At 43.0% G+C, this 17,317-nt stretch overlaps 1 protein-coding gene and 1 pseudogene across 1 annotated transcript; one reads left to right on the forward strand and one right to left on the reverse strand.

The window, feature by feature from the left end:
* LOC139407489 (E3 ubiquitin-protein ligase TRIM47-like) overlaps positions 1 to 17,317 on the forward strand; it is a 56,841-nt pseudogene that overhangs the window by 26,321 nt on the left and 13,203 nt on the right.
* LOC139406396 (tripartite motif-containing protein 16-like) lies at positions 246 to 16,409 on the reverse strand. The gene is made up of 6 exons (XM_071148941.1): positions 15,788 to 16,409; positions 15,257 to 15,352; positions 1,346 to 1,579; positions 932 to 1,091; positions 755 to 814; positions 246 to 534 (listed from the first exon to the last, which is right to left on the reverse strand). Exons 1-6 carry the CDS (start codon positions 16,382 to 16,384, stop codon positions 335 to 337), a joined length of 1,347 nt encoding a protein of 448 aa, XP_071005042.1. The 5' UTR covers positions 16,385 to 16,409; the 3' UTR covers positions 246 to 334.

The following is a 17,317-nucleotide window of genomic DNA, read 5'->3' on the forward strand; positions in this document are numbered from 1 at the left end:
TGGTGTAGTCTATGTGGACCTTACTACAGTTTAACCAGCTCAGCAGTACCATTGAGCCAAAACCCAGGATAGAGGGGCTGAGTGAATGTGGTCTGGACTCTGTGGAGGAGGGTCATTGTGTCAGAGACACTGTAGAAGGACAGAGTACCTGCCTTGTGATCCAGGTACACTCCTACTCTGGAGGACTGAGGGCCTGATACTTTAGTCACAACATTATTGTGTCTGAAACAGTAACAACCACTGTAAACTCCAGGACTTGTTATTGTATCCAAATGCACCATCATTACCTATCCTTGTCCCTGTTCTGCTGATGTTTTTATATGAGACTGCTATATCAACATCCTCCCCACTCCACCTCCCAGTAACAGCGTCCAGACAGACCCTCTCTACACAGAACCTGCTCGTAGTTGGAAAATCTGTCTGGATGATAGAAATATGGTTGGACTCGACTTGTGCATGTCACCTTTCTGTTCCCTTTAGACAGAGAGAGTTGTGTGTTTGCTGTGTTTGGGTCCAGTGTGAGCTGACAGGAATCTGGGAGAAGAGCAGAGCAGAGACCAATGAGGGGAGTTAGAACAATAAGTTAAGTCAGATACTGTATCTACCCTGTCTTTGATTAGAGCAGAGCAGAGATCAAATCAGAGAAATATGAGGAGTCATTGATTAGATCTACTATTGCTATATATTTCTAGAGGGATTGTTAGGAGTGTCAGTAAAAAGAGACTGTTAGTTACTTCACAATAAAGAGACTCACATTGTAATAACTGTTCTCTGGTCTTGGGCTCTGGAGGCAGTACAACATCCACTATATTCACTACAGACACATTGACAGAGAGAGGGAATGTTATCATCATACCATATTCCACATGTATATGACTAGTAGGGAACTTTCAATGGTCTAAAGTTGATGTTCTTATTATTTTCAACACACCTGTAGTGGAGATCTTGGTCCATTCTCCTTTAAGGAAGTATTCTTGTTTCTCTCTCAGTTCAGACACAGTCTTACTCACATCTCCAAAGTACTGAAGAGGATGGACAAAGATCCTGGATAAGTCTGAAGATGCACTGATACTGGAGAGAGACTGATAACTCTGGAGAGAGAGAGGGGGGACGGTGCAGAGAGAGGGGGGACGGTGCAGAGGGGCGGACGGACGGTGCAGAGGGGCGGACGGTGCGGACGGACGGACGGACGGACGGACGGACGGACGGACAGACAGGTGGTCAGGGAGACAGACAGACAGACAGGTGGTCAGGGAGAGAGAGAGACAGGACAATATAATGATTGAGATGAATAGTTTCACATGAAGTAAATTTCATATCACATGTAACAAGGCAGTTTAGTTACCTGGAGGAAATGGATGTGATCCTCTGTGTGTGAGAGCTGCTCCAGCTCAGTGCTTCTCTTCCTCAGCTCAGCTATCTCCTGCTTCAGTTGCTCCAGGAGTCCTTCAGCTTGACTCACTTGAGCCTTCTCTTGGGCTCTGATCAGCTCCTTCACCTCAGAGCTCCTTCTCTCAATGGAGCGGATCAGCTCAGTGAAGATCTGATCACAGTCCTCCACTGCTGCCTGTGCAGAACTCTGTTGAGTGAGACAGAGAGAGAGAGACAGAGAGAGACAGTAGGTACAGTAGCCTCTGCACCACTTTGAGTCAGATCTCTGCCACCCTGTTCTCCAGGTCCACCAGGTCCCCCGCCTCCTGGACAGGTAGGTACAGCACCGATACCCTCAGCCAGTGACGCCCCGACCAGAAAAGAATTCACTAACTTACTCTGTAGGTCCGCAAGCAGACCACCGGGGGGTTGAGAGTGGACCGTTTCTGGCAAAGGGAGGATGCTGCCAAGTTGTTGATGATCAGAACTCTCCCTCTGTATGATACTTGGGAGAGGAGCCACCTCCACTTCTTCAGCCTCGACACCATCACTTGTGACACTCCTTCCCAGTTCTTCCTAACCCACCCCTTAGAGCCCAGATATATACTGGGCCCTTCGCCTGACTGGCTGTCAGCTCTGGATCCAATGAGACGTCTGAAAACAAGGCCTCTTCATCCGCAGACTCACCTCCTCCATTGGCACAATAACATCCTCCTCCCCAGTCTGCTCCCCTGCACTTCCTCCCTGATCTGTGCCCCCCCCCATGACAGGAAATATTTTCTGTGATGAGCCAACCAAGCCTTTACCCACTGGAATCTCTGTTACAACAGCAACCTGCCTCTGCTCATGTACCCAACTGCAACCCTCCTCACCACAGCTTTCTCCACGGCCTGCACACCACCACTTGGTCTTGCTCTACTCTCCTCCCTCCTGGTACCCCCTCCAGTATCCTGCCCCGTAGCAGAGCTAGACCCAGCCTCTGTCCCCTGAGTCCTAGTAGGCTGGACAAGAGAACCAGTCAAAACGTCCAAAGAACATTGTCTGAGCTGGAACACTAGCGAGGCCATAGCAAATCAATTGAAACAAACCTTCAGAGCCTCTTCTGTTGATGATGCTATGATGCTTAGGATTCCATTTTCCATAAGTGGAAGCAAAGAACGTCTACCTTTTTATTTTACAACTAAAACCTGTTCTTAGGACGAAACTGAAAAATAACAACTGGTGTAGGAAGTAAACATCCGCACCTTGTTGATGCCAAGTGTGTTTATGTCTGCATTACCAGGAAGTAGGAAAGAAATGCCAACTTCTGACTATTTCTGGTCTTGTGATCGATAACAGCAGAGGACGCTGCCCAACCTCATGTCATTAGAAAGAGGAGATTATCCTGATTAAAATGGTGTCTGACATGAAAACATCTAAATATACACATTGTGAGATATTTTGTGAAATAAACAGACATATCTATATTTCCCCTTTAGGAAACAATGGGACGACCTCAGAGTTTCAGGAGTATTTTATTTTTACCTATTAACTATTATCAATTGGTAACAACATTGTACGCTGCCCAAACTTAGATCATTAGAAATAATAGGTTATCCTGATTAAAATGATGTAGAACTTCAAACCATTAAAATAAATACATCTATTAGAGATACTTGTAGAAGTAAACAGACATGTCCCTATTTCCACAAAACAATGGCAGTCTGAAGGTCATAACAGCAGTCTTTTATTTAACCAGCTACCATTTATCTACTACCATTTGACCTTTTGTGTTTAACATTTAGTTGTTTGTAATCTAGCGGTTAAAAGCGTTGGGCAATAACCGAAAGGTGGATGGTTCCTATCCCACTGCCGACTAGGTGAAAAATCTGTAAATCGCCTTTTTTTAGGCAGATTTAGTCACTTAACCCCAGCGGCTCTGTATAAGAATGTCTGCTAAATGACTCACCTGCAAACGTTAACTAGTCCTCTGGAAAAGGGCAGCAGGTAGCTGTGGTTAGAGCGTTGGACTAGTAACCAAAAGGTTGCTGGGTCAAATCCCCGAGCTGACAAGGTAAAAATCTGTCATTCTGCCACAGAACAAGGCAGTTAACCCACTGTTCCCCAGTAGGCCGTTGTTGGAAATAAGAATTTGTTCTTAACTGACTTGCCTAGTTAAATAAAGGTTACATTAAAAAAAAATAAAGCGTGGCAATAACTTCTTAACTTTTCATTATTCAGACAGACTCCTCTGAATAATAAATAATAATAAATGAAATAAAATAAACTATTAAATACTAAGTACTGTACATAGGTTTTATTTAAAAAATAACAATAAATGCTATTTAGTACTATAATGGTATTTACTAACATAATATTATTAGTAAAATAGTTCTATGCTACCCTACCCTAGAATTAGGGTTCAGGATAAAATAAGTTATATGTAGGGTTAGAGTTTCTGTACAGCACTTTGTGATATCTGCTGATGTAAAAAGGACTTTATAAATACATTTTATTGATTGTTAGGTTTAGGGTATTTAAAGAGAAAAACTGTATGGGTTTATAGCTCTCTTGCTCCTCCCTGTGGCCAGTATGCACCAACCATTGCTAACACTGTACATGACAACAACGTTTACCCAGGCAAAAAAAGTGAGCTTCCTCACCAAGTAGCTGTTACCTAGTTAATAATAAGTTACCTGAGGTAAACCTACAAGGTTAACGCGGGCTGGTCTCATTGATAACAGTAGTGAAGCTGACATTGTGACACAGAACAATGGACTGGGAATAGAACTTTCAGCAGGTGAGTTGGTGTCACAGTGTTCAATACAACTAATAGGAGCTGGCAGGGTGAAATGTCCTAAAATAAGGCCTGTTTCTTCAATACAACCAATAGGAGCTGGCAGGGTGAAACATCACCTAAAATAAGGCCTGTTTTTTCAATACAACTAATAGGAGCTGGTAGGGTGAAATATGACCTTTAAAAATATATGTATATATTTCACCTTTATTTAACCAGGTAGGCAAGTTGAGAACAAGTTCTCACAATTGCGACCTGGCCAAGATAAAGCAAAGCAGTTCGACACGAACAACAACACAGAGTTACATATGGAGTAAAACAAACATACAGTCAATAATACATTAGAAAAATGAGTCTATATACAATGTGAGCAAATGAGGTGAGATAAGGGAGGTAAAGGCAAAAAAAGGCCATGGTGGCAAAGTAAATACAGTATAGCAAGTAAAAAAATAAAAAATAAACACTGGAATGGTAGATTTGCAGTGGAAGAATGTGCAAAGTAGAGATATAGATAATGGGGGTGCAAAGGAGCAAAATAAATAAATAAATAAATACAGTAGGGGGAGTTGGGCTAAATTATAGATGGGCTATGTACAGGTGCAGTAATCTGTGAGCTGCTCAGACAGCTGGTGCTTAAAGCTAGTGAGGGGGATAAGTGTTTCCAGTTTCAGAGATTTTTGCAGTTCGTTCCAGTCATTGGCAGCAGAGAACTGGAAGGCAAAGCGGCCAAAGTAAGAATTGGTTTTGGGGGTGACCAGAGAGATATACCTGCTGGAGCGGGTGCTGCTATTGTGACCAGCGAGGTGAGATAAGGGGGGACTTTACCTAGCAGGGTCTTGTAGATGACCTGGAGCCAGTGGGTTTGGCGACGGGTATGAAGTGAGGGCCAGCCAACGAGAGCGTACAAGTCGCAGTGGTGGGTAGTATATGGGGCTTTGGTGACAAAACAAATGGCACTGTGATAGACTGCATCCAATTTATTGAGTAGGGTATTGGAGGCTATTTTGTAAATGACGTCACCGAAGTCAAGGATTGGTAGGATGGTCAGTTTTACAAGGGTATGTTTGGCAGCATGAGTGAAGGAGGCTTTGTTGCGAAATAGGAAGCCAATTCTAGATGTAACTTTTTTTAAATTCACCTTTATTTAACCAGGTAGGCTAGTTGAGAACAAGTTCTCATTTACAACTGCGACCTGGCCAAGATGTTTGATGTGAGTCTGGAAGGAGAGTCTAACCAGACACCTAGGTATTTGTAGTTGTCCACATATTCTAAGACAGAACCGTCCAGAGTAGTGATGTTGGACGGGCGGGCAGGTGCAGGCAGCGATCGGTTGAAGATCATGCATTTGGTTTTACTTGTATTTAAGAGCAATTGGAGGCCAGGGAAGGAGAGTTGTATGGCATTGAAGCTCGTCTGGAGGGTCGTCTGAAGGGCCACTTGCACATTTAGCAAAACGAACCAACTCTTTACGGATCTGTTTGTTCGTAATAAACGGAGGCAGATTAGACACCACTACTCTTTTTTTTTTTTAACTCTGTTTATTAAGTTTTGAACATACACACACACACACAGACAAAACAAAGCAATATAAATAATATACTCAACTAGAAAAATTAATTAAAATAAAATAAAAAATACAAAGAAAAATACAAAGAAAAAAATAGCTTTAAAGATACCATACTTTAGACAAGTTAAACACACCAGGCAGAAGGCTACAGAGGTTAAAGGGGCAATCTATAGTACAGGGACAGGGCAAACATCTCACCATTGTTCAAGGGATAAGGGTGGAGAAATGCAACCACTCACAGAGAGTCATGGCCACAGATCGACCATCCACTGGACAAAAAAAAAGTTTACAATGCTTTAAAATAAAAAATGATTATTCATGTAGGCGTGAACAAAATGTAAAAATAACTGGGAAAAACAAGCTCACACTTCAGTCGCTGCCTGGGCAAGATGAACAAGGCATCTGCGGACCACAATCAATAAGCACATGGATCTTAATGCCCCCCCCCCCAGCAAAAAACACAGAGAGAAACTCCAACCCTTAAGTCACAGACTTATTTTAGTATTAATTGGAATGCCATCAGAGGATGGACTGTTTAAAGTAAGACCGGAATGGAGCCCAAGCCTCATCAAACAGTTTGGGGTTCCCACGTGAATTTAATTTAATTTTTTCTAGTTTCAGAGAGCACAACACATCCCTCACCCAATATTTATAAGATGGGGGAGCTGCCATCTTCCAGTTCTGTAGTATTAGCCGTCTAGCTAAAAGAGTTGTATAAGCAAGTGTCCGACTGGATTCTTGATAGGGGGGTACCCATGGGCAGTACTCCAAAAAGGGCTGTAAGGGGAGACAGCTCTATAACAGTGTCATATATATCAGAGAAACATTTAAATATTAATTCCCAGAAACCTGACAGTTTATGACAGCCCCAAAACATATGCAACAGTGTGGCTGGTTCCACCTTACATCTGACACAGGTAGGATCAAAATCAGAGAATATTCCTCCAAGTTTGGCCCCCGACCAGTGGATACGGTGAACCACCTTGAATTGAATGAGGCTGTGTCTAGTGCTAAAAGAGGACGAGTGCACCCTGTGCAGTACAGATTCCCAGACGTCTTCCCCAAGTTCCTCCCCCAAATCCTTTTCCCATCGAGTCTTTAAAGGCACCAAAGAAGGGTTCTGTAAGTCATGAATGATTGCATATACATCTGAAATTGCGCCCCTAGGAAGCTTGTTCAGCTCCAAGATGCTCTCTATAGCTGTATTCGCAGGCCTATTGGGAAATCCAGGTGTGTTAACCCTGACAAAGTTTCTAGTCTGGAGATAGCGGAAAAAGTGGGATTGGGGGAGATTGAACTTTTCCTGCAGCTGAGAAAAAGAGGCAAATGTACCATCAAAGAATAATTGGGCTAGCGAGGAAAGGCCTAGTGAGTGCCAAATGCCAAAAGCCCCATCATTCAAAGATGGAGGAAATAAAATGTTCTGATTGATTGGGCCTGATAGAGAAAAGCCTCGGAGGCTAAAGGCTAAACGGAACTGATTCCAAATTTTAAGAGACTGCTTTACAATTGGGTTGGCACACCTTTTGCCTAGGGACACTGGGAGAGACGAGCACAGCACAGAGGAAAGTGCTGCAGGTTTACACGATTCAGACTCCATCTGGACCCAGAGTGGTCTAGGGCCAGTAGGATCAGTCTGCAGCCAGTACAGAACGGCTCTAAAATTTGCAGCCCAGTAGTATGTCTGAAAATTTGGTAGAGCTAAACCCCCCAATGACCTAGGCTTCTGTAGATGTTTTCTACCAATCCGTGGTACCTTGCCATCCCAAATAAAATGCATGAATGTTTGATCCAGTGAAATAAAAAAAGATTTTGGAATAAAAATGGGTAAACATTGAAATAAATATAAAAATTTGGGCAACACATTCATTTTAATGACATTAATCCTTCCGATAAGAGAAAGGGGTAGCGAATTCCAAAAAGTAAAAGATTGAAACAATCTGTCTGCTAGAGCAACAAAGTTCTCCTGAAACAAATTTGAATATTTCCTTGTCACTTTTACTCCCAAGTAAGTGAATTGATCCTGGACAATCCTAAACTGAGAACTTGTGAAAGAGCACTTTAAAGCAGCCTTGTTTACCGGAAAAAGCTCAATCTTGCCTAGATTCAGCTTGTACCCTGAGATTGATCCAAACTTTTTAAGAACAGATAGGGCACGTGGCAATGAGGTATCGGGATTGGAGATAAACAAAAGGAGGTCGTCAGCATATAGCGAGACTTTCTGTTCCCAGCCCGCCCTGATTATGCCTTGAATGGCATCATCAGAGCGTAGTGCAATGGCGAGAGGCTCGATTGCCAAAGCAAACAACAAGGGGGAGAGTGGGCAACCCTGTCTGGATCCGCGGTGCAAGGGAAAATAGTCAGAGGACAAGTTATTAGTCCGTACCGAAGCCATGGGGGAAAAATAAAGAATCTTTATCCACGCAATGAATTTGGGGCCAAAGCCAAATCTATAAAGGGCAGCTGTTAGGTAATCCCACTCAACGCGGTCAAACGCTTTTTCGGCATCAAGTGAGACCACCACCTCCGGGTCCCCCGACGCTGGGGAGTACAGTATATTCATAAGGCGCCTAATATTGAAAAATAAATGCCTATTTCTCACAAAGCCAGTCTGGTCAGAGTGTATTACTTGGTGTAGCGAGCCTTCCATACGGATGGCTAAAAGCTTAGCTAGGATTTTGTAATCACAGTTTAAAAGCGAGATTGGGCGATAGGATCCACAATCCAGGGGGTCTTTGTTTTTCTTTAGTAGTAATGAAATTGAAGCCTGGTAAAGACTAGGCGGCAGCTTTGAAGTATTGAGGCACTCTGCAAATAGTCGGGACAAGAATGGGCAAAGCAGACCAGAAAACGTCCTGTAAAATTCGGTTGGAAAACCGTCCGGACCCGGTGATTTACCACTTTTCATTGCGGACACTGCTGTTGCAATCTCCTCAAGCGTAAATTCTTCATCTAGACAGTCATGGGAGTCTGTATCAATTGAAGGCATATTCAAGTCATTAAAGAAGGAGTCAATCAGCAAAGGGTCTTGAGGGGATTCAGAGGTGTATAGTGCAGAGTAAAATTGTTTAAATTGATCATTGATCTCTTTATGTACAACTGTGGTGGCACCAGACGGGGTCCTTATTTGTGGGATTAGCCGTGAGGCCTCAGATTTACGGATCTGATGTGCAAGGAGTTTACTGGCCTTGTCGCCTTGTTCATAGACTTTGTATCGAGCTCGCAAGAGTAACTGTTCAGCTTGCCTGGTAGAAAGCTTATCAAATTCAGATTGGAGTAGTTGGCGCTCTTTATGCAGATCAGAGGAAGGATCCGTAGCATACTTCTCATCCAATGTGGCTATGGACTCGCTCAAGTCCCGAAGTCGCTGGGAGCGAACTCTGTTTTGGTTGGCTGTATAAGAAATAATTTGGCCACGTAGGTATGCTTTGAGAGACTCCCATATGGTAGAGCAGGACATACCTGGTGTTGAATTAGTTTCTAGGAATAAGGCAATTTCAGAAGAAATGAAATTGACAAACTCCTTATCTGAGAGTAAAATGGGGTTGAGACGCCATTGATAACACCTAGGAGGTCGCTGGGGAAACTCTAGTTCAAGCACTAATGGTGAATGGTCAGAGATAACAATACTCTCGTAAGTACACTGCCGAAGGTTAGGCAGAAGTTTTTTGTCCAAAAAGAAGTAATCAATCCGGGAGTATGTTTGATGAACATGAGAATAAAAGGAATACTGTCTATCTGTAGGATGTAGGAAACGCCAGGCCTCAAACATAGCATATTTCTGAAGAAAGGATTGAATAAGTAGGGCACATTTAGATGGGCCTGTATTTGTTTGTGAGGACTTGTCCAGAACTGGGGACATTTTACAGTTGAAATCCCCCCCTAAAATCAACAAATGAGAATCTAAATTGGGAATAGCAGACAGAAAGGAAGAAATGAAACTTGTGTCATCCCAATTGGGAGCATAAACACTAGCCAAAACAAGAGGGGTAGAAAACAGTTCACCAGTTACTATGACGTATCGTCCCTTAGGATCAGCAATAACCTCAGAAGCTACAAAGGGAGTAGCTTTATCAACCAGAATAGCAGCACCTCTTGATTTACTATGAAAGTTTGAGTGGAACACTTGACCAACCCAGTCCTTACGCATCCTAAAATGCTCACCAGTCCTCAAGTGAGTCTCTTGTAGAAATGCAATATTTGCATTCAAACCCTTTAAGTGTGTCAACACCCTCTTACGCTTCACCGGGTTGTTAACCCCTTTGGTATTCCAAGAAATGTACTTGATCGTATTATTTCGGCCCCTCTGGGCATTCCCGTTATTCAACCCTGTCATCAGAGCATAGAATGGAAAAGCAATGAGCGCCCAAAACCCCCAGAATAACTTGTCTCAGAGTAATAATGTACGGTGGTAAATGTTTGGAAAAAGTACAGAAAAAAAAACAGAAAAAAAAACTAAAAAGACAGAATGACAACATTAGAACTGAACAATTCAACCTGCCCCCCACCCCCACCCCCTCCCCCCATCCCAGACAATACCTCCCCAAATGAGGTACAAGCCTAAATAGAACATGTTCTCTTCGCACAGTATGTCTGTGAGAGTGCGGTCTTAAACCTAAACCCACAGTCCCGCTCTTTAAAGTCGCGTTTTGTTAGTGGATCAAGCAGCAAAAAGAAAGATTTGTATGTATTTAAAAAAAAAAAAAGAAGGCGAATCCTTTGTGCAAACGGAATGACAAAAGCATCACTTGTAGATGTATATAATTGTATTCCTCGTCTTATAACAGGCATTGAGAGAGAAAAGAAATAAAATGTATAAAGGCTCTCAGCCAAAAATCTAATTTGAAGTAAGGAAATCATAGACAATCAAAAATAATAGTAATTATAATAGTAGTCTAGTTGAAGCTGAGACAGCTTACAACCAATACCAAAAAACTACGTGTGCGCAACGTTGAACGTTTGCTGGGCATAAATTACGCTCAAAACTTTAAAAATTAAAGTGAGGCCCCAGAAACCGTGTAGCCTCGGGAGACATTTACTGTTTACTGGGTCAATGCAAACGGATGCAGTAAACAAATAACCAAAACTATTTTGAGTCACTGGGACAATGTGTAAACAAACTAAATAGGTGAGCGAGATAAGGCACGCACACTAGATGATCAAAACATTAGATCACATCAAATAAGCCTGAATAGTTTCACCAACTATACAAGACTAGCCTGTTATATCTAAACATAATTGTACCACAAGTGGGGTACTTACAATCCACACTGTGAGCATATTCAAGACTTCTTGATGTGACGTTGAATGTGAGCCATAGCCTCATCCGGAGATTCAAATGTGTGGTCTTTACTCTCATGAGATATCCATAAACGGGCCGGGAATCGCAGTCCATACTTCACACTTGGATGGTCTCGAAGTACTCGTTTGGCCTGTCCGAAAGCTGCGCGCTGCCTGGAAACAGTGGGGGAGTAGTCCTGGTAAATGGAAAAGCTCTGTCCTTGAAAGCTCAGAGTGGTATTGCGGGCTCTTCGGAGGATCTCCATCTTCTCATGAAAAAAGTGCACTCGAAGAATTATGTCACAGGGCCTCTCCCCATCCTGGGGCTTTGGGCGCAGCGACCGGTGGGCTCGATCAATCAGGGGCTTTTCATCTAAGGCAAGAACATCCTTCAGCAGCCCTGAAACGAAATCCGTGGCGCGATGCATTTCCGCGGACTCTGGGACTGATACAAGTTTCAGATTATTACAGCGAGAGAATCCCTCTAAACTCACACAGCTCTCCCTCACCTTTTTCAAATCCGCAGCTAGGCGTTTAACTTCAGTCTCCAGGGATGTAGTTAAATCGGAGACATTAGTAGCGGAGGCCTCCAGTGCTGTAATCGTTGTAGTGTGTGACGCAGTTGTTGTTTTGAGTAATGTAATTGCCGGAACAGTCTCGTTCCGCAAGATGGTTAAATCTGCTTTTAAAGTATCAGAAACCTCCTGTATTCTGGCCTCAATCGTAGCAACCACCTGTGTTTTCATTTCAACTCTCTCAGAGCGTAGTAGTTTGATGGCCTCGAGAATGTTCATTTCAGCACCGCCAGGCCAAGCCGCGCCCCCGGGTAAAGTGTGCGTCCCCGGGCCCTCAGACTCAGGAGAGGGCGGTGATGAGAGCGGGTCTTGTAGGCCGGGTTTTCTCAAAGTCATGCTCTTGGCCTTATGTTTGGTCGACATGCTGACATTCGGAAGCAAAGTAGTCTTGGTTTTTACAGAAAGGGATCACCAAATTAATATTTGAAAATAAATACGGTTCTGCTGCAGAATTCACATAAACTTTAAGAATACCACGGGAGCAAACGGAGAACACGTCAGTCACACATGGCGTCCCCTACCATCCCCCCAGACACCACTACTCTTGTCGAAATCGGCATCAACACACCCCTCACAAAAATCACACTGGTAACTAGCCGGGCAACAAGACTCACCTTTTCATTACCACAACCACCTCCTTGTTCTTTCTGGATACAGAGTGTACATGTTCTGTTCCCACCTGTTCGCCGACCTTGATCTGAAATTCCTCCACAACATTATCCAGAACGGACCTGAAGCGACAGCGTTTCTTCTCCACTCAGTTGAAGCCATCACGCCGCCCAAACAAACTACCCTACTCTCCCCTCAACTCTAACTGATAAACAGTGGAAATCAAAAAAAATTAAACTCCACCATGATCAAATTAATTTGGAAAACACGCAAGAAACAAAGAAAAAGAAGAGTAACCCTCCTCATGAACCACAAAACCCCCACAGACCAACTTCTTCTTCTATGAAATAATAACGGTCCACAAACCAACATTAAAATGTGCATGGCGCCACCTACTGTGCTGGAGTGTGTTCAATCACGGTTTACAACATTTTTAAATCCTCCTACCTACCTCAGTACTTCTGACAAAATAATAAAAGAGCCCTACTAACTTCTAACTTCTCCATCCCCAAAATCCCTTCCAACCCCCCCAACCCGGTCCAACCTCAATGACCCTACACTTCAATATTTCCCTCTCTTCAACATACTTACAACAATATAACAACACATGCTCCACCGTTTCATTGACAATACCCTCCAGACACAAACCATCCACATGCTGCCAACCAGATGAATTACCAGTTGAATGGTTCATTTCCTAAACACAATTGAGTAAACATCACCTCTAACTTCCTAATCTAACCTTTGAATCTTGGTCCACCAACCTTTCTTTGGAGGGCATATAAATGCCGTCCCTTGTGCTCAGAGCCCCATCTTCTGCCACACATCTATCAAAATGGCTCTGATCTCACATTTGGCCTCACCTCTACCCAGTGGAACATTAATAGCAAGTATATCTTGTTTCATAGCTCTTTTAGCTAACTGGTGTACAATTTCATTCCCTTCCACACCTGAATGTGCTGGGACCCAACAGAATCTCACTACTACCCTTTCTCTCAATTCTCCATAATAACAGTCATCCCTACAACTGTCCAACCAAACCACTGCCTTGTCGACTAGTATATTCCCAACAGTCATCTAGAACAGTAGCAGTGGGATGCTCAACCACACAGCCTTTCAACCCAATAAGCTAATGACAATTTATTACGTCGTATATCCAAAGGCATCTCACCTGCCTCCACTAGTCAGACACATACAGATGTTGATTTAAATGCACCAATACATATCCTTAAAGCTATATACTGGATTCTGTCCAGCTGCTGAAGCCAAGTCTGTGCCACTGTTCCATAAACTATACACCAGTAATCAACTGTTGTCCTGATCAGAGCTCTATAAATATCCATCAACGATTGTCTGTCAGCACCCCATTCATACCCAGAGACCCACACAACCAACTACCATGAAAGTGATGGAATGAGAGAGAGAGACATCGTTACAACATTGTAAATAGACAAAATATAATGTTTCTCCTTCTTTGGAGTTTAACGGCAGTTGGCATCCAGTATGTTGCATTACCGCCCCCAACTGGAATATAATATAAATATATTTAACTTTGTGATACAAAATGGGAAAAGGAACATTTCATATTTTTTAAATAGAAAAACACCCTTCCAACTAACCCTACACTCATTAAAAACCCACTAACCCATTCCACTACTTTGACTCTATCTGCTCCTGCACCATGACAACGGCCTGGGAGGACGGGACACCACCATTCAACACACCCTGTAAATCTTCTGAAGTCAAATCTCGTATGACCAAATACTTGTCTGCAGCTGCCACCACAACATCTATTTTCTGTGATTTACGTTCCATTTCTGTGGTACAGTTGATAACCATTGCTATGAACGCTATGAAGCCAACCTTACTGAAGCATATATCACTCGTTGGCCTCTCCCTCTGTGCTGGCACAGATCTACTACTCACAGGGATCCTCTCAGGATGCCTCACCCTTGACCCATCCTCCTCTACTTTCTTCACTGCCTCAGCATACGACACCTTCTGCACTACTCTGACTGTAGCCACCTCAAACTGCCTCTCTCTCATCGGACACTTCAGATCCCCAGCAATATTGACACAACTTTATCCACCAAACTACACAATCCTCTATCCCATTCCCTCCTGCACACTTCCCACATCTTGGAATCTCCCTCCTACAAACTCCTGCAACATGACCATAAACTTTGTACCTGAAACTCCTTTCAATGGTGCCCTGTTCCTGAGAGTAAAACAAGAAACAGATCTTGACCCAAAGTTGTGTGACACGGAGCGCCCTGGTCAGAAGAAACATAAACCAATGTGACAAGTCCACTACAGGTTACCTTCACTGATTCAACTGACCCCAACTCCTTTCCCAACCACCCTGAAACCACACATGGATCTGCCAAAAGGTATGGATCCACATTCTCCAACAATGTAACTCCTACTGCACCAGATTCTTCTTTATCATGTCCATTGATGTCAGGCTCTGGTTCTGAGCTCTTCACCACACCTTCTACCTCACTTAACTCTCCCTCATTCACATCCATTTCACCTCCAGAACTCAGTCTGGTGACCGGCTCACTCTGTTTGCACTTGAATTATAACATTTGAAATGTCTCTATTCTTTTGAAACTTTTGAGAGTGTAATGTTTACTGTTAATTTCTGTTTTTTTATTCATTTTTGTTTATTATCTATTTCACTTGCTTTGGCAATGTAAACATATATTTTCCATGCCAATGAAGCCCTGTGAATTCAATTCAATTGAGAGAGAGAGAGAGCTCCATGTTAATGTATAGGGGACATAAGTCGGTCATGGTTACTCATGGCCGATGAGGTAGGCGCGCCTGCGACTTCAAATTCAGTGTTGGCCTAATAGGGAATTTCCTCTTGGTGTAACGATCAATATGTTGGTTTCTCCTGCAGTAGACCTGGGTTCATATCCTGTCAGTTACATTAAGCAGTCTATTGTCTGAAAGGGGTCCAAGCAGCCTGTTACCAACAGTGGGGTCAGTGATATTGGATAGGGGTCCCTCTCCCTCTCTCTGTCTGGAGGAGAGAAGTGAAATGGTGTCTCCCCTCTGGTCAACAATACTCACCTTGAAAGACTCCACAGCCTGTTGGAGCTCCTTCAGCTCCTTCTCTCTCTCCTGGAATCTCTGCTGGACCTTCTGCTGACTCATCCCCAGCTTCCTCTGTGGAGAATCACTCTTCAATGAGCTATTAAACTTTATTTGTCCAGTAGATCAATAGTAAAACCCTTCCAACTAGTATAGTCATGTGACATAGGGTCCATAGAGAGGAAGGTCTAAAATATTGATGGTCCCTTTACAATATGATATTATGTTGCTCTGTGAATTATTATAGTTGTTATGGTAGGCCTACAGGTATCAAGGGGTTGAGACTGAACGTTTGACTCATAAAAGGGCATTCAGAATGATAATAGTGTTTGACTTTAGAAAATGGTGAAACTTTTGGTGAAAATGGTGAATCTCAAGGTTTGTGTTCATATTTGTTCTGCTGAGGATCACTTTCATTTGAATGATCTCATATTCAAACAGTCTTAGTTCATACTGTATCTTTAATTCTTTGTTTATCAGAAAATCACCAACAAGTTGTTCTGGTCTTACCTGTTTCTCAGTCCTCTCTGCTGCAGCTGACACTGTATTATGGCCTTTATGTTCATCCATCAAACACTGATAACAGATACACTGCTGATCGGTACGACAGTAACCCTCCAGCAGTTTGTCATGATGAGAGCAGATCTTTTCCTGTAGTTGTGCGGTGGCTTTGACCAGCTTGTGCTTCTTGAAAGCAGGAGATTCATAGTGAGATTGGAGGTGAGTCTCGCAGTAAGAGGCCAGACACACCAGACAGGACATGAGGGCTTTCTGCTTTCTGGTTCCAGTGCAGAAATCACACGCCACATCTACAGGTCCAGCATAGCACAGAGCAGGAGGGGGAGCAGCCTGGAGTCCTGTCTTCTTCAGTTTCTCCACCACCTCAGCCAACATGTTATTTTTTCTCAGATTAGGCCTTGGAGTGAAGGTCTGTCTGCACTGAGGACAGCTATAGACCCCTTTCAGAACATCCTGATCCCAGCAGCCCTCAATACAGCTCCTACAGTAACTGTGTCCACAGGGAATAGCCACCGGCTCCTTCAGTAGATCCAGACAGACAGAACAACAGAACTGGTCCTGGTCCAGCAGAACTCCCTGCTGAGCCATTTGGACGGTTGTTCACTCTCACACAGACAGACGACAAAGTTTCATTTCCACAGAAGCGAGTTTCCTGGTTCTGCAAGAGGGGCTGGGTTAGAGGGAGGGAGGGGTTAGAGGGAGGGAGGGGTTAGAGGGAGGGAGGGGTTAGAGAGAGAACTGTTTTCAATGTTAATAGAGACAAATATTTTAGTTCCCAGGTTAAGTAGAGTGGTTAGATTATATAAAGGGTAACAGTTTATTTTTTTAACCTTTATTTAACTAGGCAAGTCAGTTAAGAACAAATTCTTATTTTCAATAACAGCCTAACAGTGGGTTGACTGCCTGTTCAGGGGAAGAACAACAGATTTGTACCTTGTCAGCTCGGGGGTTTGAACTTGCAACCTTGCGGTTTCTAGTCCAACTGCCGCCCCAAGTAGTTCATATGTATAATGTTTTTAATGAATGCCGTAATGTCTTAAACTGATGTGATATGACACTAACTATTAGCGCCCATAATAACTCAAACGTGGTTGTAAAACTGTACAATGTGTAATAGATAATTAGCTACAATTGGTGGAGGGGGACTTGACATGGATACAATGTACTGTATGTGAAATGAATACTGTATGTAATGACTGATCATTGAGAATGATGTAATACTTTACATTACAGTGTGTTTATTGGTGTGTAATTGGTCCTGTTACTACAGTGGTGTAACAGGTACTGTGATGCCTCATTATTCCACTGTACCAGCAGCAGTAACCCGAACCAGTAATAAGGCTACTGTCATGGAAAGTGGTACAGGAAATATAAAGTAAGGATTTATACATGTCATCTATCATATACTGTATGTAATGATATGTCTATGTCTTCTAGATGGTGTTCTATACTGTATGTAATGATATGTCTATGTCTTCTAGATGGTGTTCTATACTGTATGTAATGATATGTCTCTGTCTC

The sequence above is a fragment of the Oncorhynchus clarkii genome, chromosome 4 (genome assembly GCF_045791955.1).
Source record: "Oncorhynchus clarkii lewisi isolate Uvic-CL-2024 chromosome 4, UVic_Ocla_1.0, whole genome shotgun sequence".
Taxonomy (NCBI): Eukaryota; Metazoa; Chordata; class Actinopteri; order Salmoniformes; family Salmonidae; genus Oncorhynchus; species Oncorhynchus clarkii.